At 37.2% G+C, this 22993-nt stretch overlaps 1 protein-coding gene across 3 annotated transcripts; it reads right to left on the reverse strand.

Moving 5' to 3' along the window:
• Window positions 1–1061: 1061 nt before the first annotated feature.
• On the reverse strand, window positions 1062–21253 carry LOC125230231 (UNC93-like protein). Of its 3 annotated transcripts, none has more exons than XM_048135323.1 (12): window positions 21116–21253; window positions 12613–12852; window positions 10111–10229; window positions 9302–9464; window positions 6917–7040; window positions 6434–6580; window positions 6090–6156; window positions 5684–5843; window positions 3863–3967; window positions 3063–3225; window positions 1670–2055; window positions 1062–1276 (listed from the first exon to the last, which is right to left on the reverse strand). In XM_048135323.1, exons 2-11 carry the CDS (start codon window positions 12751–12753, stop codon window positions 1775–1777), a joined length of 1470 nt encoding a protein of 489 aa, XP_047991280.1. In that variant the 5' UTR covers window positions 12754–12852; window positions 21116–21253; the 3' UTR covers window positions 1062–1276; window positions 1670–1774. The 3 variants fall into 3 exon arrangements, with proteins under 3 accessions (XP_047991280.1, XP_047991281.1, XP_047991279.1); XM_048135324.1 differs by lacking the exon at window positions 21116–21253 and adding an exon at window positions 19662–19725; XM_048135322.1 differs by lacking the exons at window positions 12613–12852; window positions 21116–21253 and adding an exon at window positions 12097–12538.
• Window positions 21254–22993: the final 1740 nt, after the last annotated feature.

Raw genomic sequence — 22993 nt, forward strand, 5'->3', positions numbered from 1 at the left:
AATGCTGCCAGCATTTTTGGCAATTTTAATTTACTTACCTTAGTTTTTAATTCAATTTAAAGGTTTTTATTTCATTTTAGAGTTTACTTATTATTTAAGTTATCATAAGTGTGTTTGTGTGTGTTACTTGATGATAGATAAACATTAAATTGAGAAATTAATGAATATCATCAGATGTTTCATTTCATTGTCGGAATATCGGAAAAGGGTAACAAAGAAAAACTGTATTTTTTATTTATATCACAAAATAAATTGTATCACTGTACCTTAGCATAATGTAATTCGTATATCACTGGTAAACTTAATAGAACACTTAAATGGCTTAAAACTATAAAATAACCTTAGAACAAGCTATAAAATAACGATAAAAAAATAATTCAAATAAATTCAAAAATATACTAAAAATAATAAATGGATCACAGATATTGAAATATATGTATGTTAGAATCCTCACATATAATACATATTTAGGTACTTAAATTTTGGATACCTTCAAAAATAAATTCGATGGTTGTAATTGGGCCATAGTAACATCTATATTCTATATCTATATAGAAAATACAGTATCGCCCGCAATACGTACCTATAACTAACCCTTATTTAATTAACATATTCAATATTTAAAATATCGCTTCACATAAGCATCTCAGCCCTAATTTCTAGGCCCGATCCAACCTGTCAGACAGTGGTTTTGGTTTACCTGTGTGTCTAATCCCCTAAAACCAGCGGCATGTTTCACCACAGTGACAATAAAATTGTCGCCCGACTCTTCGCCGTACATTGCTTGTTCAACAAGGAAATATTGACGCTGGAGGACGCTGAGTAATATTGACATTATTGATGATTATTATGCAATTATTATGATACTTGTCAACCCAGCCCAGCTTGTGCCCGTATGGTGACGGATTAAGTATTTCACCACCCCCTTTCCTCCCGTGGGTGTCGTAGAAGGCGACTGTGGGATATAGGTTAAATTGTGGCGTAGGCGAGAGGCTGCCAACCTGTCACTGCAATGTCACAATTTCGTTTTCTTTCGACCCCTTATTTGCCAAGAGTGGCACTGTAACTTTAGCAGTTTCATGTGCTCTGCCTACCCCTTTATGGGATACAGGCGTGATTGTAAGTATGTTGTATGTTGTTGTTGTCAACCCAGAAATAGGCACAGAATTGTCAGTGTCAATGTCATTGTAGTAAAAAAGGCCACTGATCGTAGGCTTCAAGTAAAAAAGACACCTACAGACTGTAAGACAGACAGAAAGTCTTACGAACTTATAATATAGCCTGTCAACCAAAGTTTGGCAGTAGCAATGTACATCGAACTAAAGTATGGTATCCCTATAAAATTAACAAAAACCAGCAATGTACGTCGAACAGCCACAAATATTTTTTTTCAAGGCGCTCATTGGGCCTGCAGCATTGGAATGCCTCCCTAATAAAAAAAGCATATGAAACGCGTATACTCATCCTTTACTTCCTTACGAATTAGATAATGTATTAAAAAGGGACGGATATATGCTAGTTATTTCTCTTCTTCGTAGGGTGGAGGTTTCCATAGATAAGATACAAATGACACGCGAATATCCACCGATTTTCAAAACTAGTGTTGCTAGCCCGCGATTTTTCAAATTTGCCGCCTTTTTCTAGTGACAAGATTTGGTTGACGGTCTATAGTTATAATTCTATACATAAATTCTGCACAACGCTAAAAGTGTTTTCTTTCTTCTTTTACATACAAACTAGAGCTTTAATTTAATTAGATCCTAATGTCACTCAATCAAAACCTCTCGATACTCTGAAAAGCTATATTATCACAGCCCTTTTCACATCCCAACTTCTCCTTTTCCAGCAGTTTATTCTGGGCTTTCCTCTCCTTACATTCCACGGTGAAGTACCCCGCTACTCCGACCACCATCATGGCAAAGAGAAGCCAGGTCTTGGCGCTGGTCCGGAGGTAGGGGGAGATGATGTACGCGATGATGTAGCCTACGGACTCCCAGAGGCGGAAGTTGGAGAAGGCCGCTTCTTCGCGGCCGGGGAAGAGGATGCCGTAGTACGCTGGAAAGGCAGAAGTTCATGTAAGTTATAAATGTTATATTATTTAGGTCTGCAGTTACTTGTCATGCCGACATGTTCCTAATAACCCGGTCGCTCCGATAATCAGTGGTACACTACATTAACTAAGACCGGAGATTTGGAACCTACATTGAATGGTTTACCGTTGAGCTGTTCTGTAGGTACTATACCATCCAAATAGAGTCACTCAGCCTGCCAATTATGCTTGCAATTTTATCATTTATCTATGTGGATGAAGCATTCGTCACGTTCTAGTATGTTAGTGTGAGAGTGACATACGTCTTATCCACGTGGATAAGTGATAAAATTGAAACCATTATAGCCCTGCAGGTCCCACAGAATGGCGATGGCGACAGAGAGCTTGCCATGCCAACAGTGTTAAGCTTGGCGTTCACTATGGCGGAATTGAGCCGCGTCGAATCGAGTTCTTGTTCTTATACATTTGAATGCGATTCGACGCGTCGCCAATGGACTCAGTCTCATAAGAAATGCAGAAAGCAAATTAAACGAGGCTCGACTCGGCGAGCCTAGTGGACGCCAGGCTTAACACTACGGCACTAGGCTTACACAGTCTCTTACCAAAGAGTTAGAAACTGATCGACACAGAATCAGCCAGACCCCACAGCACGACGGTCGCGTACATGACATAATCCGATCGCGCCTTCTATGCGCCTGCACTTTCCACCACAGCAGTGTTGGCAGAAGCCCGGTGTGAACTATCTTCGCTCCAATAATTAGGGGTATCCTACACTAACGGACACAGAGGTGTTAGACGCTGTGTTATGGCTTACCGTTGATCTGCACCATCCACACAGAGCCAGCCAGACCCCACAGAACAGCAATCGCGTACATGACATAACCAGAATCCGCCTGCACTTGCCTCCACAGCAATGTTGCCAGTAGCCCAGTATAGACAATAGTCGCTCCTATAATTAGGGGTATCCTACACTAACGGACACGGAGGTGTTAGACGCTGTGTTATGGCTTACCGTTGATCTGCACCATCCACACAGAGTCAGCCAGACCCCATAGAACAGCTATCGCGTACATGACGTAACCAGAACCCGCTTGCACTTTCCACCACAGCAGTGTTGCCAGTAGCCCGGTGTGAACTATCGTCGCTCCGATAATCAGGGGCATGCGACCTGAAATCTAAACGCAAGGAGGATTTTACTTTAAATATTCAGCCAGCAGATGATGATCATCAGCAGAAATTAATATTTTTTGGTTCCACTCAGTAGAACCTCGCTTTTATAAATGTCATAATTTATTTAATCGAAGTGTGACGTTCAAAATAACACCGGCAAAACTGTCCAAATACCGGCTAACTTATCTTGGATTAACTCTAGCAATTTTTTTTGTATAATAAAGCTCCATTAATTTTATTTTTCGACCCGAAATATGGTATATAAGTAGATGTAGTGCGAAAAACTTTTCCTTCGTATTTTTACGGAAACGTACGAACGTGTCTTGTTACTTCAGTTAATCTCAGTACAAGACATACTGACACTATCCGCCCCTTTAGCACAACCTGCCTTATCGCGCGCGAGTCCATACATCAAGCGCGGCTTCAAGGACACGCGCACGACAAGACAAGTTGTGCTAAAGGGTCTGAACTAGCACTGTACAAACGTTTCCGGAAAAGCTTTTCGCACTGTACAGTCAGCCAAACAAGTGGTTTACCACTTTTCGACCTTTTGTGTTTAAAATAGAATCCAAAAGTGGTAAACCACTTTCTTGGCTGACCGTACATCTGTTTTAACATAATGACAGTTAATCCCAGTCTTACCTTAGCCAGGTACCCAGTGACCACGCACCCTATAGCGTCCGAGAGGCCGAACACCATCATGACGAATCCCACAGTGCCCGTCCCGATGGCGCATGACACGAATGACTGAAAACATGAACAACCCTATTATCAATCCGTCTGTAGACGATGGAACGACCAACCTCCTTGCTATGGAAGTGAATACCGCTGCCAGCGTGCGTCTTATGTTTAAATGTATATATTTTTTCGATGTTCTGAGGCAAGACACAAATATTGTATTTTACCCATCCTTTGAAATATTATGTGTAAATTTCCTGAGGCAAGACACAAATATTGTATTTTTCCCCTCACTAGCTCGGAAACACGTGTTTTGTCTTTTAATACCAGCGGGTAAAAACGCATTTTATTCACTAGTGGGTAAAGTAATTTGACCTTGAATAAAGCCAAATTAACAGCTTTAAAATTGATAAAAGTAGGTGAATCTACTAATAAAGATGATTTATTACCACCTGTGGAACTACTGGAAGCAGTGATAAACGCATTTTTTGCGTTGTAGTTTCCTCGCTATAGTGAGGGGAAAAGTTTTGTGTTACACTCGGGTGCAAATCTATTTTACTTCTCGTGTGTTAAAAAACTCGCAAGTTCAGGATTCTATTCTCGAACCACTCGCTTCGCTCGTGGTTCAACTATAGAATCCTTTCACTTGCTCGTTTTTCAATTCCACACTCGGCGTTAAAATACAACTTTGCCCCCTTGTATAACAAATAACTATTTCCCATCCATTGAAATATTATGTGTAAATTTCCTTCTTTTGTAAATATCCATGAGTAATTGTGTATTGTATTGCGGTGTAAATAAACTATAAATATTTAGCAACTTTTCATGTACATATTTTCATCGCCCACGGCTGGATTTGCTACATCTTCCATCTTATGTTAAAGATGTACCTATAATGTGCAAGTGTTTTGTATTTCAGTTCAATACTATACACCGTGTTTCACTTAACACTAAAAACCTGAAAACTGTTTGTTCAGAATCGAGAGTAGAATCGATTGAGCTATATCTTGATGGGGGTAATATTTTTTGTTTTAATTTGTATTATTAGTTATTGTTTACGTGCCCATTCTACAAATTTGTAATACAACATTGTGCATATCATATTGTTAGAGGTTGTATATCTTTTTCAGTATTTAAGGGTATTAATACTGGCTGGTTACTTGGACGATTATTTTTTCCGCTACGAGATAGACGTTGTGCGTCAGTTTAATTTTAAAGTTTATCATAAGTCATAACAAATTGAACTCGTACCTAATTACAACCTTGTCATTTTGAATTTTAGGTTTAAATTTGCTTACTGAGTCACCTGTCCAATTTGAAGTTTACTGTGACACAGGTTAAAGTGCTTTACATTGACATAGCTGTCTATTGGTAAACCTTATGTCGTTGCAGTAACGTACACAATTAAACAGTTTGAAGGTTTATGATGGTAGCTAGCAATTATTTTATTGAGTGTAGAGTTAAAAGCCGAGTAGAGCTGCACAGAAAATTTAAAACTCAATTTAAAAAAATAATAATCATCAGATTAAAAACTGAACATTCTAGATACGTTTAAAAAAATAAAAATCAGTTGGAGTGTCTGAGGTTTTGAGTGATACCGGAAACACCGTGTATACCTACTATAGGCATAGCCTAACAACGTCTTAGGTATTATAAGTTAGCAACACTTTTTTTCCACCAAAATAAAACCCTCATATTATACCGGATGTCCCTAAAACCAACGCTAAAACGAAAACGGGTGATACCCGGTATGTATTTAATCTAATATTTTCATTAATTTCTCACCGCAGTAAAGTCAGCCCCGAAGAAAGCCTGCTGCATGCCAATGAAGACGTTGATGATGATGAGAAGCAGCTGGTTCGGCTCCACCAATAACCGGAGAGTGACGGCCAGGAGTTCTAGCCCGGATTTGCCTTCGCCAGAACCACTGCGACCCGAGTCGTATCTGAAGTTAGAAAGAATATTTTAAAGACTCGCTTGAGTAATATTTGCTTGCAGCAATACGTGAATGCTTAGAGTTCAAAATAAGATAAACTAAAAATAAGGAATAGAAGTATTCGCAAGTATTTTCCCTCCACTGCAGTACAATTACTTAATAATGTCCACATAAAATACTGAAGTTCAATGCCGCGGAGGGCTCATAGAAGATTTAATTTCGACGTGTACTTTAGATTGGTTTTAAGGTACTTACCTCTTCATAGAATCCACACCTACGGCAACAATCAACGCTGCCCCAGCCATGCACGCGAGATAAATACCTACAAAAAGGGTATGGATGTTAAAAGAAAACACGTTCAATCTCACTGAAAAATAATTCATATTTTGGCAAAACTTTTGAGATTGACGCTGATGCCAGGTCACAGAGTCGTATGATATAGAAATAGGCCATGTTTTTTCAAAGTTGTCCACCCCACTTCTTTTTTATATTTGGAAAATTTTAGGTGGTTATAGTACTACGTATATCACTTGCAACACCCGCTTAACTCAAGGTTAGTGGGCTGTCAACTGTAAAGTTCCATTTAAAATAATACTAACCAGCAATGGTCTGTATTTTGGCCTGCGGCTGAGCCTGTAACGCCTCCCCCGCGTCAGCACTAGGTAGAAAGTTGGCTCCGCACAACACTGGGATCATCGTCTCGTTCACGGCTGTCACGGCAGCTGCGTTATCAGATGATGAAAGGACTGAAAAAAAAAACAAATTGTAGAAGTAGTAACAATACTTTTCGACCATAAATTGATCTTGAAAATTCACAATTTGAGCTACTGAAGGTCTATTTGCGCTCCCTGCGAAAAACGATTAACTATAAAATTATCTCTTCTTTTAATCGTTTTAATTCTACAAAAGCGATGGTGGGACAGGCCACTTAATTTTGATTTACATTTTTCGCGGTACGGCTTCAGTTCAAAACTGAAAAACTGCGATTGTAACCTTAATTGCTTGCCGATTACTAATCCTACAGTCTCTAGTCTGTTGTTCTATTTATATCTACTACATGAAATTTGCTTTGGAAAACTTACCCAGAGAAGATATCAGGTTGCCCCACACCTGATTCATCTGGAAGATCATAAAGAACAGCCCCAGGAAACGCACCAGCAGCGCCTCGGCGGGAATGTTTGATATCTTGCTGTGCACCTCTGACACCTGAAATTAAATAATACATACGCTTTGTGTCACACCTCGAACAATGGCGATCAAATATATGAAAGAGGCGCGTTCCTACGCACACAGTTTAAGCTCGTCTACGCGCGTATCATGCCTGTATGAGTGAAATATGACAGGTCGACTGGTCGCGTTTTTGACAGGCGGTAACTGTGAGGTAACCGAAAGCGGGTGGGCGGCACTTTCAACGGAGAGCGGGAATGGCCATACTGTACGATAGTATTACTCTTTATTATACTGTGGTTATGTTTAACAATTTCACATAAGAATACATTTATGATTTATGAAGAGACTTATTGTCTTGGAAAAGGTATTTATCAAAGTAATAGCAAAACAAAAACCACTTTGATGAGTTGAATAACCTCTATGACTAATAAGTGAGATAAAGTCATCTAACACTTGATAAGACTAGATCACAAACGCGACATTGTTCCTATTACTACTATAACGACAATGAGTTATTATACCAATGCGTTATCATGCTATTATACTGAGCCGCGGTCCTGGGTTCGAATCCCGGTAAGGGCATTTATTTGTGTGATGAGCACAGATATTTGTTCCTGAGTCATGGTTTTTTTCTATGTATATAAGTATGTATTTATCTATTTAAGTATGTATGTCGTCGCTTAGTACCCATAGTACAAGCTTTGCTTAGTTTGGGGCTAAGTTGATCTGTGTAAGGTGTCCCCAATATTTATTTATTTATTTATTTATAACAGCGTAATTTAAGTTTAACAAAATGATATATATTCAAAATATTGATAATATAAACTACACATGTTTCCTGCTGATTTACAATGAGCAAAGAAACGTTTTACAATATTGCTAATCAGAAACATCGATAGCTTGCCACAGACATTAGCGCACCATATTGGGCCCGCCACCAACTCTCCACCATACCACCGCTGATATTATGGTGTATATCGTCACTACATTAATAACCACAAAATTAAAATTTTGAAAAAACCCCCGACCGCGACATAGTGGACCGATTTTCATGAAACATGGCTAAGAACACTCCCGACTAACTCAGCTTTCAAACAAAAAAAACTAAATCGAAATCGGTTCACCCGTTCGGGAGCTACGGTGCCACAGACAGACACACACACAGACAAACAGACAGACAAACAGACAGACAGACAGACAGACAGACACGTCAAACTTATAACACCCCGTCGTTTTTGCGTCGGGGGTTAAAAAAACCACAAAATTAAAATTTTGAAAAAACCCCCGACCGCGACATAGTGGACCGATTTTCATGAAACATGGCTAAGAACACTCCCGACTAACTCAGCTTTCAAACAAAAAAAACTAAATCGAAATCGGTTCACCCGTTCGGGAGCTACGGTGCCACAGACAGACACACACACAGACAAACAGACAGACAGACAGACAGACAGACAGACAGACAGACAGACAGACACGTCAAACTTATAACACCCCGTCGTTTTTGCGTCGGGGGTTAAAAAAAACTTGTATCTTCGTCTGTCAATGAAAAGAAAATTGTAGTAAGTATGTATGGAATGCATATAGACTTACTGCGTTTTAACTTTGAGGAACAGCGTGAGATACGAGATTTTTTAAAAGTAGTGACGATATGTAGGTACTGCCGTGTGTGTGGACGAGGGAGGATCCTCTCTCGAATTGGGCTATACAGTCACGAACGTAAGTGTCGCAAGGATGCTGCTTAAATCATCTGTTATAGATGCAAAGGCCTATTATTATTATTATGTAGGTACTACTGGTACTAGAAAAGCGACATGTGCATTATAAAGAACATCACTCACCACAGATATTTACGGGAATGTATTTATCATGACCGTCACGAATACAGTATATAACTAACATGTGAAATAAAAAGAACACCGATCTCTTACCACAGACATGCACGTGCATTTAGCACACCAGAGGACCCGCCGCACACACTGACCATCAAATTGACCGATGTATAACCGGCAATGTGCATTATAAAGGACATTGGTGGTGCATGGTTGCTCGCTGCCACGGTGCACCGTGGCTCGCTGCTCAATCCCATTGTCAGCCTCGTGATGGGTGTGGTGTATAACCAACATATCGTAATGGACATCGCACACTTACCACAGAGATGTACGTGCATTAAGAGCACCAAAGAGGTCCTCCGCCCAAACCGACCATCAGTGCTGCAGGTATCATGGTGTAGAACCGTGGCCATAACTGCGCCGCCATGTATGGCATGTGTGCTATAAAGAACATCGCACACTTACCACAAAGATGTACGTGCATTTAGAGCACCAAAGAGGTCCTCCGCCCAAACCGACCATCAGTGCTGCAGGTATCATGGTGTAGAAACGCGGCCATAACTGCGCCGCCATGTATGGCATGTACGTTATAAAGGACAGGGACATCGCCCACTTTGTGCCCATCCATCTGAAATTTAATATTTTATATTTAATAAGATGTCTTGTTAGGAGACTTCACTGGATATGAAAAAAATTAAGTAGGTATAGGTGTAGGTTCGAATCCAAATCTAAAAATGTTACTTGTAATAGAAATCAGCAAAACCTCGCAAAACGATCAAAAGTTATGTTTCGCAACATTATTTAAATAAATAACACATTTTACTTAAAACGCTTGTAAACTGTCAATACACGCAATAATAACCGTTAGAATTACCACCCGACACGACGATAATTTAAGTAATGAGCATACATCGGGGTTTTGGGAGCGGGAATGATTTTCACTAGCCCAAAAAGGGTGAAAACGAGTCAGTCATTACTATAACATTTCTAGGTACATTTGGAGCCAGATACATAGTTTAATCTATATTTAAGTAATTCAAGTTACTATAAACAGAGTTATAAATACACGAATTCATTCCCGCTCCCAAAACCCCGATGTATGGTAATGAGTTTTCCTTGTACGAGCTAATACTCACAGGTAGACCTTGTAACCTACCTAACACTCAAAAGTTCAGGGATAACATTAAAAACACCCCAAAAAAGTCAACCCACATAGCTGTGGCATAGAATGTTGTAGCCATTTTCTGGACTGGACTATATATATTTACACTTACTTGATAACAGGCACGGGTAGGAATATATTCGAGAAGATGAGACCAGCGTACACGGCCGCCAGTGACGCTGTACCCAGTCCCGCCTCGGCGTTAATCGAACTCTGTAGATTGGCTGCCCCCTGAAATCATAATGGATATCCATCAGCAATGTATAGCGTGAAAGAATACTGGCGAAACCAATGGCAACTATATCAGGAAGGAAAACAAATCGGGTTGGCAACCCTGATTTGTCTACAGGCACTATTTAGTATATTGGGTTGGTAAGAAAGTAATGAGCGAATCATAACCAATGTTGTAATTTTTATTTAATTTATTATTTTAATCATTTATCAAAAATATAATGGCCTTCGTTATCTACTACTTGTCTCCATCGTTCTGGTAAAGAATGAATAGCATCGGCGAAGAAGTTCTTAGGTTTAGATTCAAAAAACTCAGCTATGTACTGTCGTAGATGGGCTTGATCATCGAACTTTTTTTCATTCAAGGCATTGCTTAGCGATCTGAACAATGCGTAATCCGTAGGTGCCAAGTCTGGAGAGTACGGTGGATGAGGTATCACTTTCCAACCTAGCTCCAATAGCTTTAGCCGAGTCACTTTTGCAATGTGTGGGCGAGCATTGTCGTGTAAGAAAAAACTTTAGCATGCTGTGGACGATTCTGACAGATTTTTTGGTTTAAATTTTCAAGCTGATTACAGTATACTGATGCGGTAACAGTCATTCCACTTGGTAGGAGTTCCCAGTTAATAATACCATGAATATCCCACCAAACGGACAGCATAACTTTTTTCGGGTGAGGCTCTGTTTTTGGTGCCTCTATTCCTTTTTCGTTTGGAGCTAGCCACTGACGTTTGCGTGTGTGATTTATATATAAGACCCATTTTTCATCTCCAGTGATAAGATGGTCCAACCAGTTGAATATGCGGCGAAAAGACAGAAGTTGTATGCAGATATCGGCACGGCGGTTTAGTTGATCTCTATCAAGTTCGTGCGGTATCCAAACACTGTATTTGTAGTTTTTTCCCAACTCGTGTAAATGTGTTTCTATGATGACATGATAGCAGCCTAACTCGGTAGCAAGAGTACGACTCGTTAGCCTCGGTTCTCCTTCAATTAAGGTTTTTAATTTGGCTACATCAATCTTCACCGGTCGACCAGACTTAGGTTGATCTGATAATGAAAAGTCGCCACTACGAAACCGCTGGAACCATCGTTTCGCCGTGGCCTCAGACACAACTTCAGGAGCAACACGCTGACATATATTACGCACTGCTTCGGCGGCTGAATGGCCAGACTGAAATTCATATAGTAAGCAATGCCTTACATTCACTTTTAATTCGTCCATTTTCTTCCTTATATTAGCTCGGCGACAGCTAGTGAATGACTGACGAGAAACTGTGCGACTCGCCCTTTATATACTTTCGACCATAGAAGATTCTAGAACTCTCTCAAAAATTTTATGTGGAATTCATTCGATCGCTCATTACTTTCTTACCAACCCAATATTTTGGTATACTTTAACATTCCGGAAAATCAGAAAGAATGGATCCGGGTATCAGACGTTATGAAAAGTCATGTTTCTAGCGTATTAGTCGTTCTTTGCAACGGTTGTCGTATTGACATTTCATACTTCACACTGTACAGTCAACCAATTGGAACCCTAGGTCACTGTAGAACTATGTCATAGTGACGTTATACCTTCATCAGATTGTAAGAAATCTCTTATTGCTTCTTATTGTGACATGGTTGTAGAGTGGCCTAGGGTTCTAATTGGTTGACTGGACATACGTAGAATCAACTAAAGGATGACTTGGGTACCCTAGACTGGAACGAGATAGGCAGATCCCGATTTGCCGATACGACAATTTACAAGGAGTCCCATGTTAGCCTAGAGATCACGTCACGTCACGTGATAATGGTCTAACGTGATGAAGTGGTTGCTAAAAAATCTAACAGGAATCTAAATTGATTAGGTATAGGTACTTACACTGTAAGCTGTGAAGTGTAGCATGAACGCCACGCTGATGATGACAACATTCTTCACGATCCGCCACGTCTCTCCCGGCTTCGGCAATACTTCCTTGCCCTTCTCCGCCTTCTCAATGCTAGACTTTTTCCCTTCACACATTGTTCAGCACTATATAAGCAGTGATACTTACACTGTAAGCTGTGAAGTGTAGCATGAACGCCACGCTGATGATGACAACATTCTTCACGATCCGCCACGTCTCTCCCGGCTTCGGCAATACTTCCTTGCCCTTCTCCGCCTTCTCAATGCTAGACTTTTTCCCTTCACACATTGTTCAGCACTATATAAGCAGTGATACTTACACTGTAAGCTGTGAAGTGTAGCATGAACGCCACGCTGATGATGACAACATTCTTCACGATCCGCCACGTCTCTCCCGGCTTCGGCAATACTTCCTTCCCCTTCTCCGCCTTCTCAATGCTAGACTTTTTCCCTTCACACATTGTTCAGCACTATATAAGCAGTGATACTTACACTGTAAGCTGTGAAGTGTAGCATGAACGCCACGCTGATGATGACAACATTCTTCACGATCCGCCACGTCTCTCCCGGCTTCGGCAATACTTCTTTCCCCTTCTCCGCCTTCTCAATGCTAGGCTTCTTCCCTTCACACATTGTTCTTCAATTTATTGCACTATAAATTTTGTTATAACAGTTTCATGTTATCACTGATTTAAAACTTTCTTTTACGTAAGTCTAATTTTATGTTTGTACCTGTAGCAATAAAAAAGTTAGATTAGTATTCGATTTGATAGCAAGATTATTTTTAACTTGTCTACTGGTTATTGCGTAATTGTAACTTAGAAGTACAACTGAAGTACAAGTAGTACAACTGTAATAATGTACCAACCCACTATTTAGAATAAGTACTTATTATGTAATTAAGTAGGTAAACAAACTTTCACTGTTAAACGTAAGCATGTCGTGTTTGCCTGTAATTGGGTGAATACCAAAGCAAGCTATTTTATTTTCCGTTTAAATATGTAAGATTATGTATTACACCTGTTGGCGAACCTTAAATAATTAAATAAATAAATAAATAAAAATAGTTTACTGGCATTGACTAAGGTACAGCGGGGCAAATCCCGACTGGGGGGCAAATGTAACTGATCCATTTTTTCCGTGTTTTACAATGTCTGCATTATTAAATAGAGTGTCCACCGGTTGTATATGGTAGTCGTGTTCAGTGGATACAGTGTAGAACTCAACATCATAGTGTAATCATGGAAAAAATGGATCAGTTACAATTTCCCCCCAGTCGAGATTTGCCACACTGTACCTTATAGAATATAAACTGAAGCATACGATTATAATATATATTTACCCACTAAAGAAAAAGTGATCAAGTCCATCGGTAATCGCTGTGTTATTTTTTTTTTTATTATTACACTTTATATATTATTATTTAAATTTATGTTACACATTAGTTCCATCACTATAGGTTTACCTATCACCAATGTATCGAGTTAACTGTCGCGACACTTTAATTAGTACAGTAATTATTGACATATCCTACTAAAAGTTAAAATTAATTTAAGATTAGTGAATTTAGAAATCGGACGCACGACACATATGACAATGTAATGTTTACCAAACATATATAAATACATCTACCCACTGGTACTAAAATAATAGTTTTTACAGTATACCAGTATACTTTGTAGGTAAATTGCTAGTCATATTTCTGTATCGTGGTCACGTATTTTGAATCATTATTTTTTATGGTTCCTATTCTTAAAACCAAACAGTGCTATTATAATATTCAATAGCTTATTTTTTCTTACTCAGATTTGTGATGTGTAGGTACTTTAATGTTTATTTTTAGATTTTGGCTACCTAGGTATTTGAATTGAACCACTCCTTAAGAAATAAAACTATGGAAACGGATTATATCGCGTATAAAAAATTCATCCCGATGTTTCGGACACTTTGCAGCGTTCGTGGCCATAAGTAATCCGTTTCCATAGTTTTATTTCATGAGTAACTATCGCGGTAACCGAAGCCAATATTATCCACTCCTTAAGTTCAAATGAAAATGGTATCTGTATGAAAAAATACATATATTTACTTACCTACATTTGTTTCTGTTCCGTCTTTACAGTTACCCTAAGGTTGTCTGGAAGAGATCGCTTTTTAACGATAAGACCGCCTGTTGTTACCTAGTTATACTCTCACTTAATATTCTGTATAATTTTACATGTAAAATAGTGCAATAAAGAATATGTACTTATATACTTACAGATTGCATAGGTAGCTAACCTAAACCACCACTTACTGTCGCTAAGTTTGAAAGAGAGATTCTAACGTGCCTATCTAAATATCTCATGACCTATATCATCTCGAGTCTCATTATGGGTATTTTTTTTGTTAGTTCCACCATCATTTAATCTATCTTAAATTAAGATTACATATATACTAATACGTAAACACTCCTACCTATTTAAACCATAAAAAGCGACAAAGTCACAAGACGAATTGCTATAAACACTAAAAAAGATACATATACAATTTTACGATAGTAATTACCCAAGTTTATGTTCCGGGTAGCTGCATTGCACATGCTGAATCAAGGCTGTGGTTGAAAAGATCATGCATCTGCGTAATTAGCCAAAATTAGAAGCGAGATGTGGTTTTCTAATTCCACGCAAATGATGTTGCTTAGGTACACAGGGCGCGTAGACAAGACGCTAATGGGAGGGCCCGCAGAGAGCGAGGCACGTTGCGGGAGACAGTTGTGCTCGCGTGGAAAACGCTCAGCTTAGGCTTGCCTCGACCGAGGCAAGTCGTTTTCTTGAGGAAGCTCCTCGGCCGAAACACGTCTACATTAGCCGTTTGCATCGCTCTGTGTGAACTAGCCTAATCGTTCACTCCTTTTACCACTCTTCCATATTAGTGCAACTGGGACAGTTTCATTTCGTGCGCCATGGAGTATTATATGGAAAAAATCCAAGATGGCGCCTGCAATGTACGGGATATCGGTCCTACATCCGATATCGGATCGGATAATGTGAAAACGAACTTAGAGTACCTTCGCAGGCTATAAGATTTTTCCGTATTTATTGTTGCGTTCATGCCTGTCAAAAGTAAGTAATTTGCTTGGACTATGACGGTAATATTATGTTCCTTAATAGCTATGTTTTGTCTACACAAAACCGCAATATTATGACCAAACATTATGTAAAAAGTGTTGGTCAAGATGTGATGTATTTTATTTTTGCTTAAAGTAGATAATTTGATTTTTTTAGCCTACGTTAAATTCGTAGGTAAAGTGTTTGGTAATAGGCTAGTTTCCTATACTTACCTACTTAAAAATAAAATTTATATTTTATGCAGTGCACGAAATAAAGCACCACCTAAATAATTAGAAGAAAAATATGGATAAGTTTATTTAAACATATTTTATATAATTTATATTTAATAAGTCAAAGAGAAAGATATAAAGTAAATGAATTGACCGTGACGTCACTCCTCAGTATTTCATAGTAATTTCATATTTCTCCTACATGTCATATCATAAATAAAACTAGAAACTTCTGTGTAATAATTTTCTTTATGTAATGCAATATGAAAATATTAGCATTAAGTACCAATGATTTGCTTCTTGTCCCTGGCCTCGACTAAACAGAGTTATCAACTTCTACAACATAGCTAGTCATGTTTTATTTACAGAATCTAATTTTAGATTAGTAAAGCTTATTATGAATTAAGTATGTTTGGATAAAGGTCAAACCTCCATTAAAATGTGACGGTTGATAACAGCACTGGTATCTTCAAATCTTTAAATAATACAGGGTTTTTATTTAGTCATCTATATTATATGTAAGTATACGGGGTGAATATACGGTATTGGGCAACTTTTATTTAGGATTCCATCTGGAATATGCGAAAAAAGTACCGGTCTACTTTGACAGACTAGTTGCACCTGACGTCGTGCTTGTCACAAAGTATCATTAAGTATTAAAGTTTTACAACTATTTTGCTACTTTTTTGAGTCCAATAGGCCCCCTGAATTAAAAACTTCACATCATATGTGTTTCATTCCATTTCTTTATATCCTTACCTAGATTGCTATATGAGTGCCAAAAATTACGGTAATTATACTTGGTTATATCTGGTCGCAACTTAATAATAAGACAATTGTATGCCTAATGTATGCCTACTCATTTTTTTTCCCAAATAAATATATTTTATAGGCGCAAAATCTTGGGAAAGTATCTTAAACCGCACGGCAATGAGTAAAACCTAAGCCTCAGCTACCATTGCGTACGCGCAAAGGCGCAACCTTTGGTTAGTAAGGCATTTATTATGTGTAATCATGATAAAGGCAGTAACCCTGCATTAACTGCACAATACACCCGCGTATCATTGTCCACACTCGGTGCTAATTCAAACCCGGTTCGAATTTAACAATTTTTCACAGTTTGGATTGGTTTGGATAGTGTTTTGATACGAGTTTAAGACAATACTTGTAACATAAGTCCCGGCGTGCTTGTACAAGTAATAAATTATATACTTGATTTTGAACCTACTCGTATAAATAAAAAATAAAATAATAATCTTGGTTTACAGTGTACTTATTTAAAGAGGACTGAACTTACCTACATTCAGTATTAAGTAGAGGTATATCTTAGTTAAAAAGTAAAACAAAGGCCGGAGCGTGACGACAGTAGTCGTTATGGTAAATAGCTTGATTATAATAACAATAATAAGTCACTGTAAAGGTTGTAAAGAATTTTAACGAATACAAAAATTCTTGACAAATGAGTGGCGATTTTACAGATATTGTGTTCCAACACAATTGTAAATGCAAAATTCCGTGTGTCTGTCCATCTCTTCAAGTCTTGACAAATGACCGAATAGTTTCTATGACGGATTTAAATTTTCATTTCTGAAAGATTATTAAAATTATATGTAGATGAATCGACAGCTGTAAAGTAGTAGGTAAATATTATAAGACATCAAGAGACCATATCGTTCGACAGACCAACCTGTTCCTAACCTAACGAACTGTGATTTTTGAACATCAAGCACGCCTATTCTTCGCGAAAGGGAAAACGATATACTAACAGTTAAACCGTTAAAATTATGCAAACTTCATTAAGTTTGGGTACTTTGAATCATGTGTATGTAGAGATTTATGTATTTCGAAAATATGAAAAAGTTTTTTGTGTGAAAAGCAGCTTACCTTATTATTTGATCGGCCACATACAGTGAGGGAAGGATTATCTCACACTGCTATTTAAAGTTAAAACGCATTATCCATATACCTATGCTTCCGTGCATCCCATCCCATACCTACATAGTTACTACATTCGTCTTTTCATTGACAGAAGATACGAGTTTTTTTTTTTTTCAAAGTAGGGACGATACTTTGAAACCAAAACCGCGAAATAACCAAATACAAATATTGTTCTTGCTTTATATTTTCTTAAAAACTTTGCTACATTTCGAGTACAAAAAAAAGTTTAGTGGCCAAGCCCCGTAGCCGAATGAAATCGAAACGCCGCAGAAAGGTAGTCTGGCTCTGTCGCGCCAATACGCAAGAGCGAAAGAGATAGATAGATACGAAAGAGATACTATCGTGCAACTATCGTGCACCTATCGTGAGCGTTTGTGCATTCGGCTACGCACACTGATGTCGTGTAGGCATACATATCGCCTGATAGGTACTGCTCACGCAAATAATGATTGATGCTGTATGTAGAGTTTTCTGACTACCGCTGAACATAAACATTATTTACACACTTCACACACTTGCATTACCCTTGAAATACATATTTAGGCATGCGAATTTGTTTACGTTAATAGATACCGGAAGCTGGCTTGTATAATAACCCAATCAACACTTTTTGTCAATAATCACTATAATCAGTAGTCAGTACTAATTCGCAGAAGAAATAACCTTGATTTATAAACCTGATATTCTTCCTAAAAGATGCGATTAGCTGTTTAGGCTAAGCATTTTATATAAACCATGAATTCAAATTTAAATGTCAAGCATAATGAATGACTATTTCTGTACAGTCACCGGCAAAAACATGTTACAAAGGCCGCAAAATATCTGACACGATCTTATTGAATTTTTGCAATAGGTAATACCAAGTACAGTATGTATACCTATCCGTTTTTGGATGATTTTCTCATTACTATTAGGTATCTGGTTGATTCTTATCTTTTCACAGATAATTCGATCCAATATATCTTTATTTCGAACTATTAAGTCCTAAAATACATACACCCTGCTTTTATTGAATTTCGTTAACTTTAACGGTAGCTTTTTTATTTTTTCGTCAATCAATTACAATTAATTTTCATTTGTAGGAACGTTTCATGTTAGGTCATAGATGACATAGCAACAGATATGAATATAGGTGCCACCATTAAAACTACGTCTTCATTATATGATTAAGAGTATCTTATCTAAAGATAGGAATGTTCTCTTTAGCCGCAAATATATGTCAATGAGATTTCGGCAAGAACTAAATGAGGATTAGATGTACCAAGGTCGTTATACATATATAACCTGTTTTTATTGAATTCCGTTAACTTTAAGGGAAGGTTCTTTAGATCAAATACAATTAATTTCTCTAAGAAACTAGCGTCTTAACTCTTACGGTTATCGAGTTATTAACAAAATAAAGATAATTACTGAACACGTGTGTGACACCCTTTACCAATTCCTAATGTTATTTGTTTTGACATGTGCCGTAAATCACTTGACACTAACTTAAATGTTATTCTTAAGGGTCTCTCACACTAATAAATTCATTTATTATGTATAAAAATGATGAAAAAATTTTTTTTGGGAATTTAACTGAAAGTGATATACAGGGTGGTTCCTGATAATGAACCTAGCTACGTGTCAAATTTAACGGAAAACAAAAACAACACGGTATATAACTCCGTATAGAGACACTCGACCCTTTGGATGTACGAGTACATACTATGATTTTGTAAGGTACAGCGGGGCAAATCTCGACTGAGGGGCAAATGTAACTGGTCCATTTTTCCATGTTTTACAATGTTTGCATTATTAAATAGTGTCCACCGGTTCTATTTATATGGTAGGCTTGTTCAGTGGATACATGAAGAACTCGACATCATAGTGTAATAATGGAAAAAATTGATCAGCTACTAATGTAAATAATTGTCCCCCAGTGGATATTTGCCCTGCTGTATCGGAGTACCCAATACTTCAAATGCAACAAGTGGCAACAACATTGAACAAGAGTGTTCGCCGGTCAATAGTAGGAACTGTGCAATTTTCCCATCATGAGGCATTAGGGGTCTTGAGTGCTCATCACGCTATTTTTAGCCTCAAGTACAGAAAATGGCTGCGTTGAATTGGAGCCATAGGTTACCGCTTACGATGACCGAATCCTAGGATCTTTAAGACTATACGACTAGATGAAAACTGTTTTGGACTAAGAGCCCAGACCCAAAGACTTTCCACATTTTCTCAAGGATAAAACTTTGAGATAATGTATAGTTTGTATCGACATAATATAAAGTTTGTATATTACCTAGTTCGGTCCGTTGCCATGAGCGCCATTGCTAAAAATAAACACTAACTTTCCTTAAATTCTCAAGACTGATTTTTATATACGTGTTAGAAAATACTGTTAGGAATTGAGAGTTTGAGAAGTCACTGGAAGAAGTTTACAATTCTTTGATTGAACGCTCAGTGAGGCGTATTGTAACACAATAACAAATACAGTTTTCACAACAAGTACAAATGCAGTTTTCTTTCAATATTTTCCTTTATCTGTATTTGCCTCAGCCAAGTTGAGTAATTCTGCCTTTTCAAGATTAGCCGAGGACACTGCAGATAAGCCATTTTATTTCAACACAGTAAACTACACTTTTTTTATTTGGGTATTTTAGAGGTAAAATGTGTCTCAATCTCAAATTATCCTTTTTTTTTCATTCAATGACCGTCATGCAAAGTCTGTGAAAAAACGGTTATGGAATGGAATAAAATATATTGGGATGGGATAGGTATGTTTTCTCCTAATTAGATCATAAGAGCTAAGTCTGAGACAAATTGCCATAAAAACCATTTAAAAAAAATACAAATGGAAATGTACCTACCTAGTTATTAAGTAACATAGCCGCTGTAAGTACCTTATATCATATTATCCTAATTTTTTTTTAAGTTATTAAAATGAAATAAGTACTTTTTTTATAATTTATCCTATATTATAATTTAATTATAACACCTAGCACCTAGACCTATCAATATTAATTGCTATCCAAGTACCTACCTAGAAGGATTTGTATTAAAATCAAGGATTATTTACCTATACCTATAGGATTTACATACATAGGTACTTCATACTAAGAATCGTACCTCGATTTTTTAGCGCCGCCTAAAATACTATTATAACTACACAAGAAGATGTCTAGATTTTTTTTTCGAAATGTATATTTACGTGACTTCATGATTTTAAAATAAAGAAAGATGTCATTTGTTCTTATAAAATATGATTTTGGCCACTTCCAGGCTGCGAAAAGCGTCATCTAGTTTTACGCCTAAAAGACCCACACATTTCAGGGGTACGCTTTTTTATATAGGCTTTGTTAGTCCAGTATTAAATAGTTCTTCATTAAAACGGTAAATTAACATGTTTAACAAAATATCATAAGGTACAGTGGGACAATTTCGACTGTCGATCAATTGCAACTAATCCATTCTTTTTTCATGTTTTACAATGTTTGCATTATTAAATTTATTAAATAGAGTGTGCACATAACTATGTATATGGCACGCGTGTCATATACATATAACCCCCCCAGTCGGGATTTTCCCCGCTGTACCTTATAGCAAAAATGTATAAGTACCTACAGATAATTTCATTTCAAAATACCTTATTTATACATATGTATACGGATGGTATGGGTAATTTTTCAGCCTAAGTATGTATTATGTAGCTATATTATTTATGAACATGTGTAATATGTATAGAATTTTATTTACCTCTTATTATATTAATATCATACTTTTATCGCAAAAGATGTCACTAAATTAAACTACCTACAAACATTTTATTTTTAAACTTCGACGTTTCAACCGTTTTCGCGCGTCGTAAGCGAACGGCAAGCGTACGCAGCCGCGCGACCGTCTTTACTGACTGACTACTTAACCCGCCCGAGTATATGGCCACGAGATCAAGATTATCCGCAGTGATAAGGCCTTCTTTAATTATTAACAAATATAACATTTAAACTGTTTTTTACTCGGCAACAAACAATGGTTTAATATAATAGAAATAATAGAAGCATCCGCAAAATAATTCCGGCAGGGTTTCCCGGCCAAGGTCTCTGTAATCCCACGAATCTTCTGATTTAGCAAGAACTCAGGAGATTCCGCTACCGAGAGATAACTTGATAAGTTCCCACTATACCTATAGAAAAAGAATTCATTTTATAGTAAACATTGTGATTCAAGGAGTGCTCGGTTGGGTTTTTTAGACATGTCTTTTAGATTGAAAGTAAGGAAACTTAAATACTCTTTTGTTTAAATAAGGAGAACCTTACTTCGCTGAATGTTCCCGTCCAATGCTTCGCAATAAAGATTTGTCAAAAACTTGTTTTCTAACACAACCTCACTATACTTATTCTTTGTTTAGATGAATGTATTTTAGCTGCTATATTAATATAAGTTTTTCTACCCTAAATGAGCAGTTCTCAAAAAGTTTGTACATAGCCATACGTCAGCTTAAATCTTAATTGAACCTATTTTGTTACTAACATTTAGTGATATAAGTCATAATTAATATTATAATTAAGAAAATATAGATACTAGAGAACCTTAATGGCCAAATAAAACTTACTAAAATCTCAATTCATGAAATAAATCTCGGTAACAAAAAAGGAATAAAAAAAACAAATTTAACTTTTTCCTTAATTTTTGTACAAACTTTTCGAGAACGGCTGAAATGTAAATAATGTTTTGTAAAGCCAAAAAAAAGCCAAAGACACAATACATACATACATACATACATACATACATACATACATACATACAATCACGCCTGTATCCCATAAAGGGGTAGGCAGAGCACATGAACTACTCAAGTTTCAGTGCCACTGTTGGCAAAAAGAGGTTGAAAGAAACAACATTATCAAAATTCGACCGGTTTACCTGCAAAGTGACCGCTGGCCAACCTCTACCAAACAAATATAAAAAAAAAACCGAACAAGTGCGAGTCGGACTCGCCCACCGAGGGTTCCGTACAAACTTTCTTTCAAACTACCTACTTAAAATAATCTCTGTTTCTCATATTAACGCTAATTATTTGACTAGAAGCTAGAAGTATTGGTACTAATGAGCATTATTGTGTATAGCGCCATCTCTCGGTGAATTCGCTAACTAATTTGCGCGACCTGTATATGCTATGTATGCTGTGTATGTTATGTTGGTTTTCAGGAATAATTCTTTACATTATTAACCGAATTTGACGGATTTACTTTATTTGAACCACGTTGGCTTACGTAACATCTCGTATTAATATGAGCGTATTGAACTACGATATCCATCCGCAAAGGTGGTTAAATTGAAAGTAAAAATATGAAAAAAAAGTTTCCAAAATATAAACACGATTTTACTTTTCCTGTAATATTTACATATAGCCAATGTTTTCTAAAATTTTCATAATTTTTCGTCGGTAAACTTCGGAGATTAAGGGGGCGGTATTTTTTCACATTCCTTCAAAAAATTTTTTTTTCCACAACAAAAAATATATAAAAAATAGTTTATTAACGTTCAACTTGAACCCTAACGATACCCTACTTGACCTAGTAACTAGAAATTTACAGTTTGCCCCCTTTCATTTTGGCCATTTTCTACAATTAA

Source organism: Leguminivora glycinivorella, chromosome 10 (genome assembly GCF_023078275.1).
Source record: "Leguminivora glycinivorella isolate SPB_JAAS2020 chromosome 10, LegGlyc_1.1, whole genome shotgun sequence".
Lineage (NCBI taxonomy): Eukaryota > Metazoa > Arthropoda > Insecta > Lepidoptera > Tortricidae > Leguminivora > Leguminivora glycinivorella.

Coding starts and splice junctions, on each gene's coding strand:
- LOC125230231 (XM_048135323.1), bottom strand. CDS start 12,753: ATGTGTGAAGGGAAGAAGCCTAGCATTGAGAAGGCGGAGAAGGGGAAA. Junction 10,230..12,612: donor TACACTTCACAGCTTACAGT/GTAAGTATCACT, acceptor TTATGATTTCAG/GGGGCAGCCAATCTACAGAG. Junction 5,844..6,089: donor GGTGTGGATTCTATGAAGAG/GTAAGTACCTTA, acceptor TTCTAACTTCAG/ATACGACTCGGGTCGCAGTG.